Source organism: Chrysemys picta, chromosome 3 (assembly GCF_011386835.1).
Source record: "Chrysemys picta bellii isolate R12L10 chromosome 3, ASM1138683v2, whole genome shotgun sequence".
In the NCBI taxonomy this organism is placed as follows: Eukaryota; Metazoa; Chordata; order Testudines; family Emydidae; genus Chrysemys; species Chrysemys picta.
In genome coordinates this window covers 20,024,257-20,042,868 of record NC_088793.1, presented here as the reverse complement: position 1 = coordinate 20,042,868, position 18,612 = coordinate 20,024,257, and the positions used below count along the sequence as shown (strand labels likewise).

At 47.2% G+C, this 18,612-nt stretch overlaps 1 protein-coding gene across 1 annotated transcript in view; it reads left to right on the top strand.

Moving 5' to 3' along the window:
* LOC101942026 (protein eva-1 homolog C) overlaps window positions 1-18,612 on the top strand; it is a 293,295-nt gene that overhangs the window by 258,741 nt on the left and 15,942 nt on the right. The window contains exon 6 of the mRNA XM_024101094.3: window positions 18,302-18,466. Coding sequence (XP_023956862.2) covers window positions 18,302-18,466 — 165 coding nt within the window. The remainder of the gene's footprint in view (window positions 1-18,301; window positions 18,467-18,612) is intronic.

Below are 18,612 nucleotides of genomic sequence, written 5' to 3'. Positions count from 1 at the left end.
ATTTATTTCATTTAATTAATGTATTAAAAAAATAATAATATAAGATATCTCTGGGTGTAAATGGGAGCAACTTTAAGGGCTGAATTTGGCCTTAAGAAACTATTTTATCCCATCATCTGTCTCTTTTACCTGACTGATCTCTTTGATGGATGAGGTGTCCAGGATAATATCCTGTAACAATTACTTGGGCTTGCTGTTTCCTCCCCAGACTCTAAAACATCCTTTTTCTTCTTTCTCTTTAAAGGGAAAGGAGTAGCAATGAGGAGAGATGTGTTGATATGTTTCCTTCCTGTTCCTGAGCAGTAGCAGCACTACATTGCATTGCACTATGAAAATAGCTTGATTTAAAATGTTTAATTTAGATGGGTAGAATTCATTCTTCACTCTGTGCGGTGGGCAGGATTCTGTTCCCCCTGAAGCTCCAGGGAGGTCAATGGGGTTTGCACAGAGGGCAGAATGTGGTCTGTTGCCCCTACGTACCTCTAAGTAAATCAGGTTCGATGTGCCATCAGCACAGATGGAACACATGTAAAATGACTTAAAAGGGGGTTGTGCAAATTCTTTCCATCCCTTTCTGTTTGGAACATCAACTCTCTCTGCAAACCAAACCTTCTGAATAGTTTTAAAGGGCCATATCAGTCTGTCTAAGGGATTCCTCCTCCTTACTGTCAGCCGATAAACACCCAATTCTCCAGTAGTCTCAGGGCTCCCCACTTCTTTCCCATACACACCATTCCATGGGGGATTTGATTCCCCCTTTACAAACTCCCCATGTGACCATTAATAAATAAAATTAATTATAAATATCCCATCTCCTAGAACTGGAAGGGATGGTCATCGAGTCCAGCCCCCTGCCTTCACTAGCAGAACCAAGTACTGATTTTGCCCCAAATCCCTAAGTGGCCCCCTCAAGGATTGAACTCACAACCCTAGGTTTAGCAGGCCAATGCTCAAACCACTGAGCTATCACTCCCCCTGTTATTCAGTAGTTCCCAACTTCCTCTTCCCTTTAGGGATTCCGTGACCTGCCCCACTGACGGGCAATCTGGTCTTTCTCCTTGTGACTTAGAGGCAGCTGTGTTGAAAGCATGTGCGCTCTGGCATGCGGGATGTTCTGGGGTGCCTGTGTGCAGGGTGTGATATGGGGCATGCAGGATAAAGCAGAAGTGCTGCAAAAACTGCTAGACCTCACAAGGAGCTATTGAAAGATAATTGGAGAAGCTGGGAGGATTACGATTGGGTCAAAGAGTGGGAGAAAGAGAGCACCTGTAGCTCTGAGTTCTTCCTGTCTGGCTGAGCTTTTATGTCTTCCTTGCTCCTGAGGTCAATTTGATCCCTACTGAAAGGGCTTCTACAGCTTATACTCAGCAGGCCAAGGGGCTGTTATACCTATGCATGGGCCAACTCCCATAACCCCTAGGCATGCCCCCTCCTACCAGAGACTCAGAGGGGTGGCAGATATGCCATATGACATACGGGAATACTCAGGAGGGCTGAACCCATCCACTTTTTATCTGCTTTGTGATCTGACCCTAAATCCTTGTTTCCTAATCCAAGGACTCTGTGAGGCTTGCCAGAGGAGGAAAGGTACATTGGGGTTGTTTAGTGATTCAAGGACAAGGAAATCACCCCGTCTAGATTCATAGGGTAAAACAAGAGGACAGTAACAAGGTTTGCTTTCTATTGACCAACGTAAAGTAAGCAAAGCCTTATTCGTAGTTGAATGAGGAACACGGGAATTGCCACACGGGATCAGACCAGGGATTTATTTAGTCCACTGACCTGTCTTCAACAAGGGCCTGCAGCAGCTGTTTCAAAGGAAGGTGTAAGAAGCCCCACAGTAGGCAGATATGGGACAGTCTGTGTCTCACTTCAGGCTTCTTCATGATCTCCAATAGTTAGAGACTGGCATAAACCCTGAAGCATGAGGTTTTATATCCCTTCCAAAAAACAGCTTTTTCTACTCCGATCCCTCTTCTCCCTAATGCAACACCTGGCACACGCCTTTCTTTTATTCCAGGAAAGGTTTTAAAAAGACAATAAATAAATAAATTAAATAAAACAAAATGACACTGTTTATCTGAGTTACTTATACAATGCCCCACTACTATAGTGTCTGAAACCTCTTTCTAACATGGGCTTCCTTTCTTCATAGTCACCACCCAGTTCCTTCCCCAGCTGGGCTTCATCTTTAATTAGGTCTGGTCCATCCTCCAGGTGCAGACAAATGGGTTAATTGGCCTTTTAGGTCCACATTAACCCTTTTGGAACGAGGAGAGGGTATATACCCCATCACAGCCTCCCCTGGAGGAAAATATGTGCACAAAAAAGTACCGTTTTAAACAATTATTTTGCATATGTTTTGTTAAATACCTGAGTTTGGAAAGGACCTTGACCCATCCTCACATTCTGCAATCAAGACATTTGTGGGCTCAGCTGGTGCCATTTAGCTTTCCAGCTTTGTGATGCCTGGGTGAGTTCAGCCACTTAAATGTCTCTAAAGCATTTATTGCGGCTGTGAAATTACAGTTATACAATACAAATACAATTATTTGCACCTACAGTTGCACGGATGCAAACTTAGAGGCAGCTTTTAATTAGAGTTCACCTCTTTTGTCAGTTGACTTAATTTGAACTTTATTTGTCTTAGCCCTCCCCTGGCCTGGGATGTAACTGGAATGGGACTATTTGCTCAAGGGTGAAGAAAACAGCTTTCATGCAAGATTCTTTTTTAAAAAAAAAAGAAAGAAATAGGCTTAGTTTCTGTTTTCCTTATTTTTCTCAGAGGAAAGTCTGAAGCAGCCCAAAGAAATGAATTAACTACTTACCAATAGGAGTCTTTGGCCAAATTCTACCCTTGGTTACTCCCTTTACCACCCCACTTTAATGAATGCTCTAGGTCAGTGTTTCCCAAACTTGGGACACCACTGGTGTAGGGAAAGCCCCTGGCGGGCCGGGCCGGTTTGTTTGCCTGCTGCGTCCCCAGGTCCGGCCGATCGCGGCTCCCACTGGCTGCGGTTCGCTGCTCCAGGCCAATGGGAGCTTCTGGAAGCGGCGGCCAGTACTGTACGTCCCTCGGCCCGCGCCACTTCCAGCAGCTCCCATTGGTCTGGAGCAGTGAACCGCGGCCAGTGGGAGCCACGATCGGCCGGACCAGTGGATGCGGCAGGCAGGGCCGGCTCCAGGCACCAGCCCACCAAGCATGTGCTTGGGGCGGCGCCTGGAGGGGGGCGGTGCGGTGGGGTGCTCCGGCCCGAGAGCGGGGCCGCGACTGGGCTCGCAGCCCTCCCCGCGGAGCTCTGGCCGCCGGGGAGAGCGGAGCCGCAGCGGGCTCGCCACCCTCCCCCCGGCGCTCCAGCCGGTCGGGGAGAGCAGAGAGCCGCGGCGGGCTCTCCGCCCTCCTCCCGGCGCTCTGGCCGCCAGGGGCTCTCCGCCCTCCTCCCCGCACTCTGGCCGCCGGGGAGAGTGGAGAGCCCCGGCCGGGCTCTCCGCTCTGCACCTGGCGCTCTGGCCGCCCTCCCCCCGGCGCTCCGGCCGGTCGGGGATTGTGGGCCCGCGGCCGGGCTCGGCGCCCTCCCCTGCCTGGCTGGGGGGGCAGGTGGCTTTTTTGCCCTAGGCAAAGCCGGCCCTGGCAGCAGGTAAACAAACCGGCCCGGCCCACCAGGGATTTCCCTACACAAGCGGTGTCCCACGTTTGGGAAACACTGCTCTAGGTATAGACTCATTGCAGAATTTGGCTGATTTATACTTTGGATCTTCTGATTGTCTTGAAGGGCATGTTTCTACTCAGAGAAGAAGAGAGAAGAGGTTTACCTGATGCTAAACCTAAGATGAATCAGCTGTCTTTTCCCACTCACAAAGCCATTGCTTTAATCATTGTTAAATGCTCTTTTCCTTACTGCTTCCTTACTTCTTGTTCCAGGTTGATTTTGAACTCTGGAGCCACATGGCTAAGATCATTGGGTTCAATGTCACTGGCATCTAGGATACCGGTAACACTCACTATGACAAAGCCTGACCATAGAGGTGTTTTAGTGTAGAGTGTACAATAGAAGTCTAATGTTCCTTTAGCCAGTCTTTATTTCTCAAGGAAGAAGTAATAAGAAAGCCTTCTGAAGAGCCTAGGGATTAAGATACATCTTGTTTGTTTGTTTTTAATTTCCTGAGTGCAATAATCTTGAAGGGTGAAGCAGCTAAAATGGCACTATGCTAGACGGGCTATAAAAGAGACACAAGATGGTCTGTGCTTAGTAAAGGCCACTGGTGGTCTTTCCAGAACCTATCTCATCTCGTGTGGCCTAAGCACAGGGGTCCTTGAAGATACTGTGCTGAAGGCTTCCCGGTGTAGAAAGAAGTTAAGATGGTGATTATTAACACTGCTCATCTGTTGCAGGGACCAGAGGCATGACAGATTCTGTGATTTCCTCCTTCATAAATGGTCAAAGAGGACCATCTTCTGCTCCGCCTTCTGGAGGGCTTCAGTGGCCTTAGTCCTAGGGTTACCATATTTTGTGCCTCCAAATGGAGGACACTCCACGGGGCCCCGGCCCCGCCCCCAGCCCCGCCCACGCCCCCCCGCCCCAACTCCGCCCCTCCCCAAAGTCTCCGCCCCCTCCCCTGCTTCCCGCGAACATTTGATTCGCGGGAAGCCTGAAGCAGGTAAGGGGGAGTGTGGGGGGAGGAGGCGCGGCCCAGGCTGGCCCCCCGGCGGCTCCAGCCTGGGTCGGCTCGGGCCCTGGGGTGCCGGCCCTGGCCGAGCACCCCCGGCCCGCCCAGCACTGCCGGTCCCCGGCCCGACCCAGCGCACCCCCCGGCGGCCCGGCCCCGCGACCCCGGCTCCCGGCCCCCGGCCCAGCGACCCCGGCCCCGCGACCCTGGACTGGCTCCCGGCCCCGTGGGCCCACGACCCCCAACCGGCTCCCGGCCCGGCCCCCCGGCTCCCGGCCCCGCGGGCCTGGCTCCCCGGCCCCGCTCCCCGGCTCCGCGACCCCGGACCGGCTCCGCGACCCCGGACCGGCTCCCCGGGCCCGGCCCCGCGACCCTGGCTCCCGAACCGGCTCCCGGCCCCGCGGGCCCGGCCCCCCGGCTCCCAGCCCGGCCCCTGGTTCCCGGCCCGGCCCTGCGCCCCTGGTTCCCGGCCCGGCACTGCGCCCCTGGACCCCGGCCCGGCACCGCGCGCCGGGCTCCTGGACCCCGGCCCGGCATCGCGCGCCCGGCCCGGCTCCCGGCCCGGCACCATGCGCCCGGCCCTGCACCGGCCCCGACACCAGCCAAATAGGCCCCGGTCGAGCACCACCGAGCCCTCCCTCCCTCCCTCCCGATTTTCCCGGACATGCCCGGCTTTTGGGGATTTCCCCCCGGACGGGGATTTGAGCCCCCAAAAGCCGGACATGTCCGGGAAAATACGGACGTATGGTAACCCTACTTAGTCCGGATTGACTTTGGGGTAAATGGGGTCAGAATTTTGCTCTGGAGTCCCTGTCTAGAGTATTTTGCATTCCAAGGGCCCAATCCTGCAAAGCCTCACCGGCACGAGGATTATTAAAGCCAGTAAGGTCCTTGGTTAGCATAGTACCGAGATAGCAGCCTTAATGAAGCTAAACCCTTGTGCTCAATAGAACTGACTAGAGTGACAATCAGGAAAAGACAAGCATGTGTGGCTGAATAATGCTGCTTGTTGTTTTGGATGAGCATTTCATAAAATCAGTGGCAGTGCACAGGATTGAATAGGCTAAGCTTCAGAAACAAATATTTATGCTCCAAACCCTCATGTTTTATTTTTTTAATCATTATTATTAAGAACTGGAAAGCTGCCAAGACCATCCAGCTCTCTATTTTCCCACAGCTTTTTCTGAGCTCACAGATTACACTTGGCATGGAAATAACTGTGGTATTAGTTGCATAAGACTATTCAGTAGGTGCTCAGTAATGTCTTTCTCTTTTCTTTCCAGGGTAAACAAAAGCTCTGGCCTTGTTGAATGTACTGTTCATTTTGGTGTAGACTGCAACAAGAAAGTGACTATAATTTGCTGTTCCAGAAAACTGGCAGTTACTTGCAGTGGCAATTGCAGTTACGCTTGAATGTATCTTACTTACTGTACCCCCAAGACCCGAAAGCAAGAAATGTTGTGTGTTATGGGGTTTGCCGGTAAAACACATAAGCCATGTATGGTACTTTTCACAGAATACATCCCAAATCATTTAAAGGCAAAGATTTAATGAAAAGGCAAAGATTTCTGCCATTTAAAGACACCTTTTAAAAACAGGTGGTTTTTTTTAATGCTCTTAAAACATCTAAAGGGATTTTTCTCCAACTTTCCAGGATGATTCACTTACGAGCTGACACCAACCTTAGGAAGTTTTCAGCCTCAAAAGTTATGACCATGTGAATCTTAGAACTTATATATAAGACAATTTTGCCACTTCAATCATAGATCCTTGGACTTCAAGACCAACAGAGGCCAATTTCCTGTATAACACAGGTCATTGACTTTTATCCAGTAATTCCTGCATCAAGCTTGATAACTTGTGCTTGAAGGATAGTGTATCTTGTTCTCTAGTAATTATTTGCACACATGCACTTGTCTACAGTAGTAACAGGATTTCTAATACAATAGCTATCCTTTGCAGCATGGTAAAGGATTTACTTGGTGGCTACATTTCTAGCCAGAGGTGTAATTTTCAGCTCAAGGTGATCTACCCGTGCTAGCTCTGATCGAGTAAGTAGCAAATATAAGCATGCCAATGTGAGCAGCAGGAAGAGCTAGTTGCCCCAAGTGGGTACCCGTCATACTTGGGGGTCACCCGAGATACTTGGGGTAACTAGCCCCTCCTCCTGCTCGCCCCAGCACAGTACAGCTTGCAGCTCTGTGGCTACACTCTGTTTTTAGCACAGTAGCTCCTCGGGCTGGAAATTCTGCCTCCAGCTCCAAGTATAGACGTGCCCTCTGTCTCTAACCACAGAAACCTCTTCATGATCTTTGTTCAGATTTAAAGACTATTGATCATTCTTTCCTCCTCTGGCGTTCCAAGCAAGACTTGGGCAGCTCATGGGACCATGGGAATTGGCATAGTGAATCAGACCGGTGGCCAGTCTAGTCCAGTACCATGTCTCTGATGGTAGCCAGTATTAGATGATTCAGAGGAAGGTGCAAGTAACCCCATAGTGGGGACATTACAGAGTAATCTATCCATAAAGGCACAGGGGTGTAATATCTTCCTAACTCCTGTCAATTAGTGGTTAGTGAATGTCCTAAAGCATGAGACTTTATTTCCATTATTACAAATAGTTAGACTATCTAATGTAATTGTGGATGTAGTCACTATCCTGGCAAGGCCTGTGCCCGTGGACGGAAGCTGCTGCTGTGAGGTGACTCAGTGCAGGCTCACTCTCCAACCCTCTCCTTTCCCCCATCCCAGGCCCTTCCCTCCGCACTGGGCTGTAGCCCTGTGTGAGACTTCATGAGCTAAGCGTGAGTATGTGAGACAAGGTTCAAATGAGTGAGTCTCACAGTTCAGGCGTGAGACTTGAGATGTCTGCCTTATGTGAGCAGTCTCCTCGTGCCACACTTGCTGGGTTGGTCACCATGTGCCTTTTTGATCCCCCACATGTGGAAATGGGCACACTAACGGGTGCCCAGATTTGCAAACTGAGCTCCCAGCATCTGCTGTAATTCCTGAGTTCTCATTCTGCATTGTGCTTAGGTACGTTCTCTTTTTACTTAATGCCTGTACAGTGCCTAGCAGAATGGCCTTGAAATGGGTCTTTTGGCACCATTATAATGGGAATAAGTCATCAGAGGAAGGAAACGTATGCTTTTTGCTTGACACTTTTGAAATGTGTATATAATACGTTTTCCAATTCGTTCATCAGGGTTAACTGGTGGATTAATCTGATAAAATGTGATGAGAAATACCACTTTGAGCCAAAGTAGAGCAACACCTACATAAAAGCAAACTCTTTAATAACATTTTAACTTGACGCAATCAGTAAGTATTTGCTGCTCCAGAAAATTGGCAGCTACTTGCAGTAGCATGCAGTTACACGAGGACATAGTATATACATGGAGATTCTATATCACACCTGGAAGATGATAATGTGTGTGTATGAGTACGTATATACATACACACATACACAAATACAACACACATGTACAGTACTGGAACAATGTAGGCACAGGATGTCTGTGGGACATCTGACTGTCTTAAAGTCTGCAGCCTAATTGACATGACTGTAAAAAGCACATAAAGGGGACAGCTCAAAGCTCACAAGATTACCGGAGAGCTCTTAGCCATCATTTTAAGAGGCAACTCTCTCCCACTAATTTTTTCCATCATTCTTACCCTGACCCTGGTCCTGCACTGCTGTTGCACGACTCAGCATTTTCAACTACAGACCATGTTGAATCAATAGTCGTGACAGAATAAAGGAAGTTAGAGACAAAAAAGATTCACTAGGTCACCCCAACCACGTCCCCACCAGTACAGGAGTGTTCCCTGCAGTACATCATCAACTCATTTATCCAGTGGAATTTTAAATGGCAAATATTTCCACCACTTGCCTCAAGAGGCAATTCCACAGTTGCCATTGGGGGATCTTCCTGATATGCAGCCTGACACTGCAACAAGAAACTACAGGGATGGGCACATTGCAAATGGGAGAGAGAGAATCTACTTTTTCTTAATTTCATTGTATTATATACACATTAGAGATGGACCAGTGCCCCAGAGCTGAACAGCCCTGCATTTTAAGAAGATTCAGATCCAAAGTACGCTTATTAAGTTTGCGGATGATACCAAACTGGGAGGGATTGCAACTGCTTTGGAGGACAGGGTCATCATTCAAAATGATCTGGACAAATTGGAGAAATGGTCTGAGGTAAACAGGATGAAGTTTAACAAAGACAAATGCAAAGTGCTCCACTTAGGAAGGAAAAATCAGTTTCACACATACAGAATGGGAAGAGACTGTCTAGGAAGGAGTAAGGCAGAAAGGGATCTAGGGGTTATAGTGGACCACAAGCTAAATATGAGTCAACAGTGTGATGCGGTTGCAAAAAAAGCAAACATGATTCTGGGATGCATTAGCAGGTGTGTTGTGAGCAAGACACGAGAAGTCATTCTTCCACTCTACTCTGCGCTGGTTAGGCCTCAACTGGAGTATTGTGTCCAGTTCTGGGCACCGCATTTCAAGAAAGATGTGGAGAAATTGGAGAGGGTCCAGAGAAGAGCAACAAGAATGATTAAAGGTCTTGAGAACATGACCTATGAAGGAAGGCTGAAAGAATTGGGTTTGTTTAGTTTGGAAAAGAGAAGAGTGAGAGGGGACATGATAGCAGTTTTCAGGTATCTAAAAGGGTGTCATAAGGAAGATGGAGAAATCTTGTTCACCTTAGCCTCTAAGGACAGAACAAGAAGCAATGGGCTTAAACTGCAGCAAGGGAGGTCTAGGTTGGACATTAGGAAAAAGTCCCCAACTGTCAGGGTGGTTAAATACTGGAATAAATTGCCTAGGGAGGTTGTGGAATCTCCATCTCTGGAGATATTTAAGAGTAGGTTAGATAAATGTCTATCAGGGATGGTCTAGACAGTATTTGGTCCTGCCATGAGGGCAGGGGACTGGACTTAATGACCTCTCGAGGTCCCTTCCAGTCCTAGAATTTGTGAATCTATGAAAGTCATGTTTTGTGGCTCTCATTTTATAACCTTCATATACTTGGAGACCGTCATCCTACTCCCCAGATTGTCAGTCCATCCTGACAATTGTTGTACTCTGAATTCCCTCCAATTAATCTACATTTTTCTGTAATTGAAGCACCAAGAACTGAATACAACGAGCCTAATTCAGATCTTACCTACTCACCAGTGTAAATCTGAGGCAACTTGCTTTAACTCAGTGGAGTTACTCTAGGGCATTGGTTTGAATGACATTGGTGTCAGACTACTAGTCTAACAATGACTTCCCTGATAGCTACTACACTGGAAAATAATAGCAGGTGGAAATGACAATGAAGACATTATAGGCTCAGTCCTGAATACCACGCTGGCCTTTTTGTGCCACTCCTGGGATTTAAAAGGATGGAAAACTCACACAGCTCCTCAGCTGGGCTCCCTAGCATGTGGGACTCTCTGGGTAGTGCAGAGCAGGTGGTAATGCTCTCTTACAATTATCCTCTCCTGGCCCAGGGGGCATGATGTGGATGTTTCAGGTGGAAATAGGGCATAGCCAGAGTGCCGGTGAGGTCTGGCAATTCCTGGCTGGTGGAGGACCCTTTGGGGGGAAAATGACTGGCTGAGCGGTGTTTGTAAGATGCCTAGGCATTGAGCCCTATGTGAGTGCGTGTGCATTACCGTGTGATAATGCAGAGCTACGTTACATTTGGAAGCATATAACAATCTAGCAGAGCGGGGATGTGTAAGCACTGGGACGGAGAGTGTCTCTTTGTAGCACAGGTTCTTTCTTTCCAAATATAATATGTACATAACGCCCTAGAGTACTAGACACTTTTCCACGGTGCCCTTTGGAAAGCAAAAGCCACAGCAAGCAGCAGACTTATGAATCATTGGCAATAGATGCTATGTATCTTGTTATGAAATTCAAGATGGTGAAAAAAGAGCTAAGAGAAAAAACAGGAATATGAAACGAGAAGAGGAAAACAGCCGAAGGACAGGACACACTAAGGTTTTTGTTGCTAGCAGATAAACCTGTTTGTAACTTCAAATGCCAATTTTTAAAAGTTAAAGATGGAAGAAACATGAGAGTCAAAGATGTGAAGCACCATATAAAATAGCAATGTCTGGATAGTCAGAAAAGTGAATCTAAAAATGACATGATAGGCTTATACATTCATTTGTTTAATGACTCCATGGCAAATTTGCTCAGAATACAAATCAACAACATAATCTCTGTTTTTCCTTTTAACATCCAGTCCTGCACACCTTGAAAGTTGAGCTGTGTTCTTTGTGCTTCTCACCTCCTCCCCGGTAATAAAGATTATGCAGTCAAAATTTAGCTGACCATCTGCAAGACACAATAGAATCCAAGGGACTCAGATACCACAGTGATGATTATGGTATAAGAAACTAGATAGGTAGGTAGATATTGGAAGCTTTTCCATAGCTGTATTGATTCTGAGCTGCTACCAGGATGTAAACAAACCTGGTTTCTCAACTAAGGAAGCAGATATTCTAAACACACGTAGGACTTGATTGAAAGCCCATTGAGATCAATGAAAAGACTCCCAATGACTTCAATGGGCTTTGGCTCAGGCCCCTGGGGAGGCAGAAGGGCTACTGCAGGGGAAGTCTTGGCCTAATTTTTTGGAAAGCTCGCACACAGGCTGCCGTGCATCACAGTTTTTAACTTTCCCCCAAAGCTGAAATTTACTCCATTTCCATCAGAAATGTTGAACATTTGCATCTGTTTAAAGCAGTGTCACATAGTAAATAGCAACCCCCTAGGAGGTACAGCAGGGACTCCTTTGAGTCATGGGACTGATCTGTGTAGGCGGGTTGCAGGGAGGGACTTACAGTATGACAGAGATATTTTCCCAGAAAGTCCCACTTGATTTCCCACAAGGCTCTGGGACGTTCAGGAAAGTGGACTCACCATAGGCTGTGTGAGTCATTTCCTTTTGTCAGAGGTTTGAAACAGTTTCATACAAAAATACTTTTGTGTGAGGTCAAGTAATTATTTTTTTGGGGGCAGGGGTTTGCATTCATTTTCAGGATTATACCCCATTGTACTTTGGTCTCCAACACCTACCTTTTAAAATAAATGGGTGAGATGAAAAAGGTGAGGTCTTGACCATGTGTGGTCATTAATGATCTGTTACCATTTTCACAAGAGTAGAGATTTTTAAATTCCAGCTTCCTGGCCAGATTCCAACTCTGGGACTAGTCTACCTAAAATCTCCTGAAACTTCAGCTGGATAGGGTATTCTTCACTTCCTGTCCTGAACAGTTGTGTGACGTTGCTGTGCGCTATTTGAAGCAGTGGCATTTTACATTAGAGGCTGCTGCATTCTTTTGTAGTGGAACTGCTGGAGCAGTTGCTACTTATAATTTATACATTTGTAAAAGTCTGCTGCTGCTTGCTTTAATCATACAAGTGGTCCCATTTACTTCAGTGGGGCTGCTTGTGTGAATATAGTGAGCAGAATTTGGTCCTAAATTTGTAAAGAGCATAGGGATATGAAAGGCCCTATACATTGTAAATGTAAACTGATGTTACTATTATGAATAATAATAAATGCACCAGGTGGTTAAATGCATAATCGGGGCATCGTATTCTAACATACACATTCTTTTTTTCTTGATCTCTGCATTGTGATTTTATTGTGCAGTAAGTGGCGTGCGTGTCCCCAAATCCATTCTTTTAACAGATTCGGTTGATCAGCAAGTTAGTGGATTTTATTTTTGCAGCATGTAAAACACTTTCAATCTAGTGGTCTTGAAAGTCCACGCAGCTCACATGTATACAAGACACAGGCAAAAGAATCATTTTCTCTGAACTGTTCTAATTCACAGATGGTCCTTTTTTGATAAATGTGGATTCTGCTGTGTATTTTCATGGTTCTAACTCATCCCCTCTCAGGAATCTACCCTCCTCTAAAAAACTGGGGTAATTTATGATGGGCGTTTATCCATGGTAAGTTGTTTGTTATCTAAAGAATATGTTCAACAATTGCTGGCCCCAGCCTGCCCAGATAGAGTCTGGATGTAGTTCTCCTCTCTGAAGTCAGAGTTTATTCAGCTTGCACGATCCTTAAAGCTGGAGGAGGGCAGTTTTCCAGGAATGTGGGGGTGGCATTCTTTAGGGTAGCACAGAAAGATAGATCTAACAGTAAGGATGAAATTAACGAACAGAAAGAGTGGCTAGGGCACCAGCTCGGGATTCAGGAGACCTAGGTGCAATTCCCTGCACTACCACAGACTTCCTATGTGACTTTGGGCAAATAACCTCGTTTCTGTGTGCCTCAGTTTACCACCTGTAAAACTGGGGGTGTCATGAGGGTACATGCATTAAAGGCTGTGACACGCTGAGATACTGTGGCAATGGGGCCATATACATACCTAACATACATTGAAAATTTCAGTTGAATGTCAGGGTAAACTTTCTGAGAGGGAGATGTATTAGGCTGTAAAATTGTCTCCCAAAGGAAGTGGTCAAATCCCCAGCACCTGAGTGTTTAAAACTAGACCCATGAAAATGGGCTGTAGGGGATGTTGATTAGCAGGGAGGTGGGTTGATGGATGGTTTTTCCATCTCTTACTTCTGTGATTCTAAATGCATCCCCCTGTTGGCTTCTGTTTTTTTGCCCCAAGAGAGAGTTTCTAGAGCACCCCCAGGTAGAAAACAGCGTGTTAGTTAGTGGTGCCAACATGCTATGGGCAGTTAAGGAGCATGTCTCTGGCTGTGTGCATATTCTGTGTTGCACACTCTTCTTTTAAATTTGTTCCTTTCTGGGTACGTCTACACTGGAATAAAAGCCCTGCGGCACAACCGTGGCTGGCTTGGGTCAGCTGACTCAAGCCCGGGAGCCTTGGGCTGTGGGGCTCAAATTATCTGAGATTTCTGTGTGTACACATCATAATTGTGGAGGGTGCTTAGATACCATAGTCATGTGCACCAGGCGAGAGATTAAATAGACCTAGAGGTGGAAGTTTCCGTAGCCCTTTTCTGGTCTCGTAATCTGTACAAACCTCCTGGAGTTACTCAATTTGTAATGTTCATTTTATGTGGAGAAGCCAGGGTACCAAGGCGTGTTAGCATTTCAGCTGAAGACTATCTGGAGAACATTTCCTCTCCCAATCTTCCCTATATATGCCACTTGCTTTGCTCAGTTTTTGATTGGATTGCTTTAGCTATTGGTTGACTGAACTGTACAGACTCTGTGTGCCATGCTTTGTCAGGATGCCTTTGCTTAATGTTGAGATAAGTATAACATCCAAGTTACATTTTTTTATGAGAAGTGTAATGTAAATTCTTTTTCTTGACAGTTGGCTAGAGCTGGACACCACATATTATGTCAAATTAGTTCCTCTTCCTCTTGTGATAACTTGAGGGGTGTTCAAAGGAACCAGATGTTTTAATCTTTCTTGGCTAGCTGGCTGCCAGACGTCTGGGACACAGAAGCTAACTGGAAATTGCATGGATGCTGACTTTTAGAGGGGCTTTTGCTTTTTGACTTTCTTTCTAACTCTGCCCTGCATGTTATCATAGCATCATGGAAACTAGATTAGGTCACCCAGACCGCCCCGTCAATGCAGGACACTTCCATTCTGCGTAGTCCCAAGAGCATTAGCCCCTCTAGATAGAAAAGATTGTTTGGTGAGTAGGGTTTTAGCCTAGGACCTGGGAGACCTGGCTTCAAGTTCCAGCTTTCCTACTGGATTCCTGTGAGACCTTGTGTAAGTTACTTAGGGTACATCTACACTACAGGGGGGAGTCGATTTAAGATACGCAAATTCAGCTACGTGAATAGCGTAGCTGAATTCGACGTATCGCAGCCGACTTACCCCGCTGTGAGGACGGCGGCAAAATCGACTTCTGCGGCTTTCTGTCGACGGCGCTTACTCCCACCTCCGCTGGTGGAGTAAGAGCGTCAATTCGGGGATCGATTGTCGCGTCCCGACGGGACGCGATAAATCGATCCCCGAGAGTTTGATTTCTACCCGCCGATTCAGGCGGGTAGTGTAGACCTAGCCTCAGTCTCTCTCTTCTACTGATTTCAGTGGAAGTTAGGAGCCTAAATACCTTTGAGGATTTTGGCCTTAGTTCTCCATCTGTCACATGGGGATTATAGCACTTCTCTACCTCAAAGGAGTGTCATGAGGATCAACACATAAGACTGTGAGGTGCCCAGATACGATGGTGATGGGCGCCATCTACCCAGGTAGGCAGTCAATTTTAAATGATGGGGCTTTCCCCACTTCTCACGGGAGGCTATTGATCAATTGCTGACTGCTTTCGTAAGGTTCTTCTCCTGCTCAGGATAAGGCTTATCACGCTTACTTCTTACAGATAGGGTTTCCTAGGGGATACGGTTGCTGCTGCAGGTGGCCTGGATGCCAGAGCATTAACTGTGGAAATGCTGGCTCTACTGTGCCTGCTTGTGCTTAGGAAAAGGGGTCAGTGGTTTCCCCCATTTCATTCAGATTGTTTACATGGAAATAGGGATCCAGCCTGCCCCATTCTATGTTCCATCCCAGAGATGGCTGCACTTCAGTGGTGCGGGAAAAGATTCTTTCTCGTAGGCCATGAAGAGCTGGTCCCAAAACAGAAAACAAATGTAGTAAAAATTTCTGTGAAATTTTACCCTCTTTTCCTTCTTTTTTTTTAAATCAAACTTTCCTTACAGTCGGTAATGATCCATGATGCAATCTGGGATCCTCTGGGAGGAAAGACACTCTATAGCTGGGGTGGCCACACTTAATGACAATCTTCAGACGTTCGAGAGCCAGGGTGTGTCTGCCAGAGCTCAAGGTTTCTGCCCCACTCTTGCTGAAGCCTTGAGCCCCAGCAGGTGCACCCTGCAGGACTGAAGCCCCGAGACCCCTCTCCCTGCTGGGCAGAAGTCACAGGCAATGCATGGGGGAACATGTGGGGTCATGTTCCCCCTCCCCCGATTTTTGCCTTGGTTTGCGGACACTGCTCGGTCACATGATGCCACGGAGCCCCCTCCCTGCAGGGCAGCTGCTGGAGCCAGCAAGCTGGGAGCTGCGGCCATAGGGTGAGGCAGCGGCAAACAGCTGGGAGCTGCAGGGAGAGCTGCTGCTTTTGCTGCTGCCTCTCCCCATGAAGCTAAAGCAGAGGCCCCTCCCTACTGCTCCCAGCTGTTTGCCGCTGCCTCTCCATGTGGAGCTAACACCTGGGAGCTGCAGGGAGGGGCCGCTGAGGGTAAAGGGGGGCATGCCTGAGGGGGCGTGACTCAATCTGTTGGGGGGGGGGGGGCTGAAATTTTAAATTGTGCCCCCCCACTCTCAGCAGGCACCATTCATCTCTGGCAGAAGCATCTAGCCCCCCCCCGCCCCCCCCCCACAGCCACGGGGCAGAAACTCCTAGCTCCCCCCTCCAGTCTCATAGGCGGAGAAGGGGAGGGGTTGGAGGGCTCTGTGAGGCACACTTCAGCTGTAAAAGAGCCGCATGGTGGCTCCCGATCCGAGGTTCGGCCACCGCGGCTATATAAGACAGGCCAAGATTTTCCGAAGGGAGTAGTGATTTTGAATGCCTCTATTTTTGGGTACCCAACATAGATTTGTTAAGGCAGGTTTCTTAAACTTCATTGCACCATGACCTCCTTCTGACAACAAGAATTACTACAAGACCCCGGGAAGGGGGACCGAAGCCTGAGTCGCTCTGCCCCTGGGATGGGGGCCAAAGCCAAAACCTGAGCCCCCCCTGGGGGGGGGGGGCAAAGCCGACGCTTGAGAGCTTCAGCCCTGGATGGGTGGGGGCTGTAACCTTCAGGGCTGAAGCCCTCAGGCTTCGGCTTCATCCCTGGGCGGTGGAGCTCGGACTTTTGGCTTTAGCCCCAGGCCCCAACAAATCTGATGCCAGTCCAGGCGACCCCACTAAAACAGAGTCACGACTCACTTTGGGGTCCTGACCCACAGTTTAAGAACCGCTGTGTTAAGGGGTCTGATATTCAGAGGGTGCTGAGCCCCTGTCCTCTGAAAATCAGGCCCATTTAGGGCATCTCAAACTTGACACTCCAAATTGTTAGTTACTTTTGACACTCTTGGCTGCAAGACGCTATTTTTAATCCACCCTACATGCTTCCTGGACTTTCTGCCTGTTCCCGTCTTTGGCATTCCCCTGGCTTCTGTTCAGTTACCCTCCAGAGAATATGTTTCCTCTACGGCCTATGCTGAAGAGGAGTCTTGCCACTCCAGTTCTCTCCAGAAACTGCTGTGCCAGCTTGTTGATAGTCACAAGTTAGGGCTTTGGGTTTTTTAAAATGTCTGTTTCCTGACCTGATGAGACTCTACTAATAATGCTAGAAGTGTAAGTGCTGATGCCTTGGCTGTCAGACATGAAAGGGTGGCTAGTAAATGCAGTTACAGTTCTCAGCCTCAGCAAAGACAGCAAGTCTAATACAGTGTAAAGCAAGGTGACTGGATTACTTCCTGATCCTTCGCTTTGGTAGCTGTGCAGGCTAAATAATGCTAAGGGTAATCAGATCTCATGCTTCAAGGTGTCCGCGAATTACTTAGAGATCAGGAAGGACTTTCCCTCCACGTGCAGCGTTGCACACTTGGCCGGGTCCTTTTTCACGCTTGTCGTTGGGGTGTTTTTAGCTATATAATAAAGTTATGCCTTAATTTTCAGTGTCCTGCAGCTTTAAATCTCTAAGGAATCTACTGTCTGCAGAAATGAAACCGCCATTTTGTGTTGATTTTAGTGTAGGGTGTCATGGAAGGAACACACATATACTTTCTCATGGAGACTTTACTTTTGTTTTCTTAACCCTAACATGTATGGAAGACACTTACGTTCTGGAGTTACATCGAGTATTGGCCACTGCTGGAGACACCACCAGACTAAATGAACTGATGTTCTGACTCTGGCAAATGCTAATTTACTGTGTGACCAGATCCTCAGCTAGTGTAAATCTGGATAGCTCCACTGACTCTGCTGATCTACAGCTGAGGACTTGGCCTTTGAACTGAGGGGAGAAAAATACCCTGCTCTTACTAAGACTTCGATGGTCCAAAGCAAGAAATGTAGTGTTATGCACTATTACGCTGGTTTGTAATTATACAAAGGAATGGTTCATTATTTGCCTTAATTTCTCTTCAGTAGCATTTGAAAGAAAAGATAATATGCTAAGATAAAGGATTAGAAGAAGGAATATCTCACAAGGGCTTCATGTTAGTAAAGCACTTTGAGAAGAACAGTGCTATAGCACTGCAGGAGGTGTAACATTCAAATAAACCCATTGATTGCTTTTCATTTTTGGATGTTAAATCAGTGTCTTGAAGAGACTTGTGTCACCTCCTAGATCTTTTTTCTCCCACCTTATCTAAATATTTAGAGCAATCTAAAGAATTAACAATATTCATTATAAATAAAATGATGTCTTATTAAGTTCACAGTGCCTGGCATTCCGATATGGAATCTGGCTGTCTAGGCATTCATAGCACACTCCTGATGGTGGTAAATGAGCATGTCTTTGGTCCGCTTACAGTATAATTAAATATGAGCTGAGCCTGTAGCATAATGCAATAATTCAGTTTATTACCAGCTGAGATAACCCATTCTAACCATTGTGTTGTTCTCGTTGTGCTTTTCTTGCAGTTCCCAAGAAGCTTCTGCATGAAACCCAGCCAAAACCAACCAACTACCAAGGAATTCAGCAACCACATTTTCCACAGCAGCCAAGAGCGTATGATCCTAATGTTATAGGGGACGGCGTGTTCTTTCCTGAGGTCTCACCGTCCATTCTAGAGCGCGTTCTGCCAGGTAGCTAAGGCTGTAACAATATTTACAGAAACCTAACAGTGGTGATTACAATTATGAGTTCCCATTAATGGACACTAAATACCAGAATCTGTACTCAGGCATTTGTGCAGTTCATAGGCCCCACCCATTTCGAAGCAGTGGGAAAA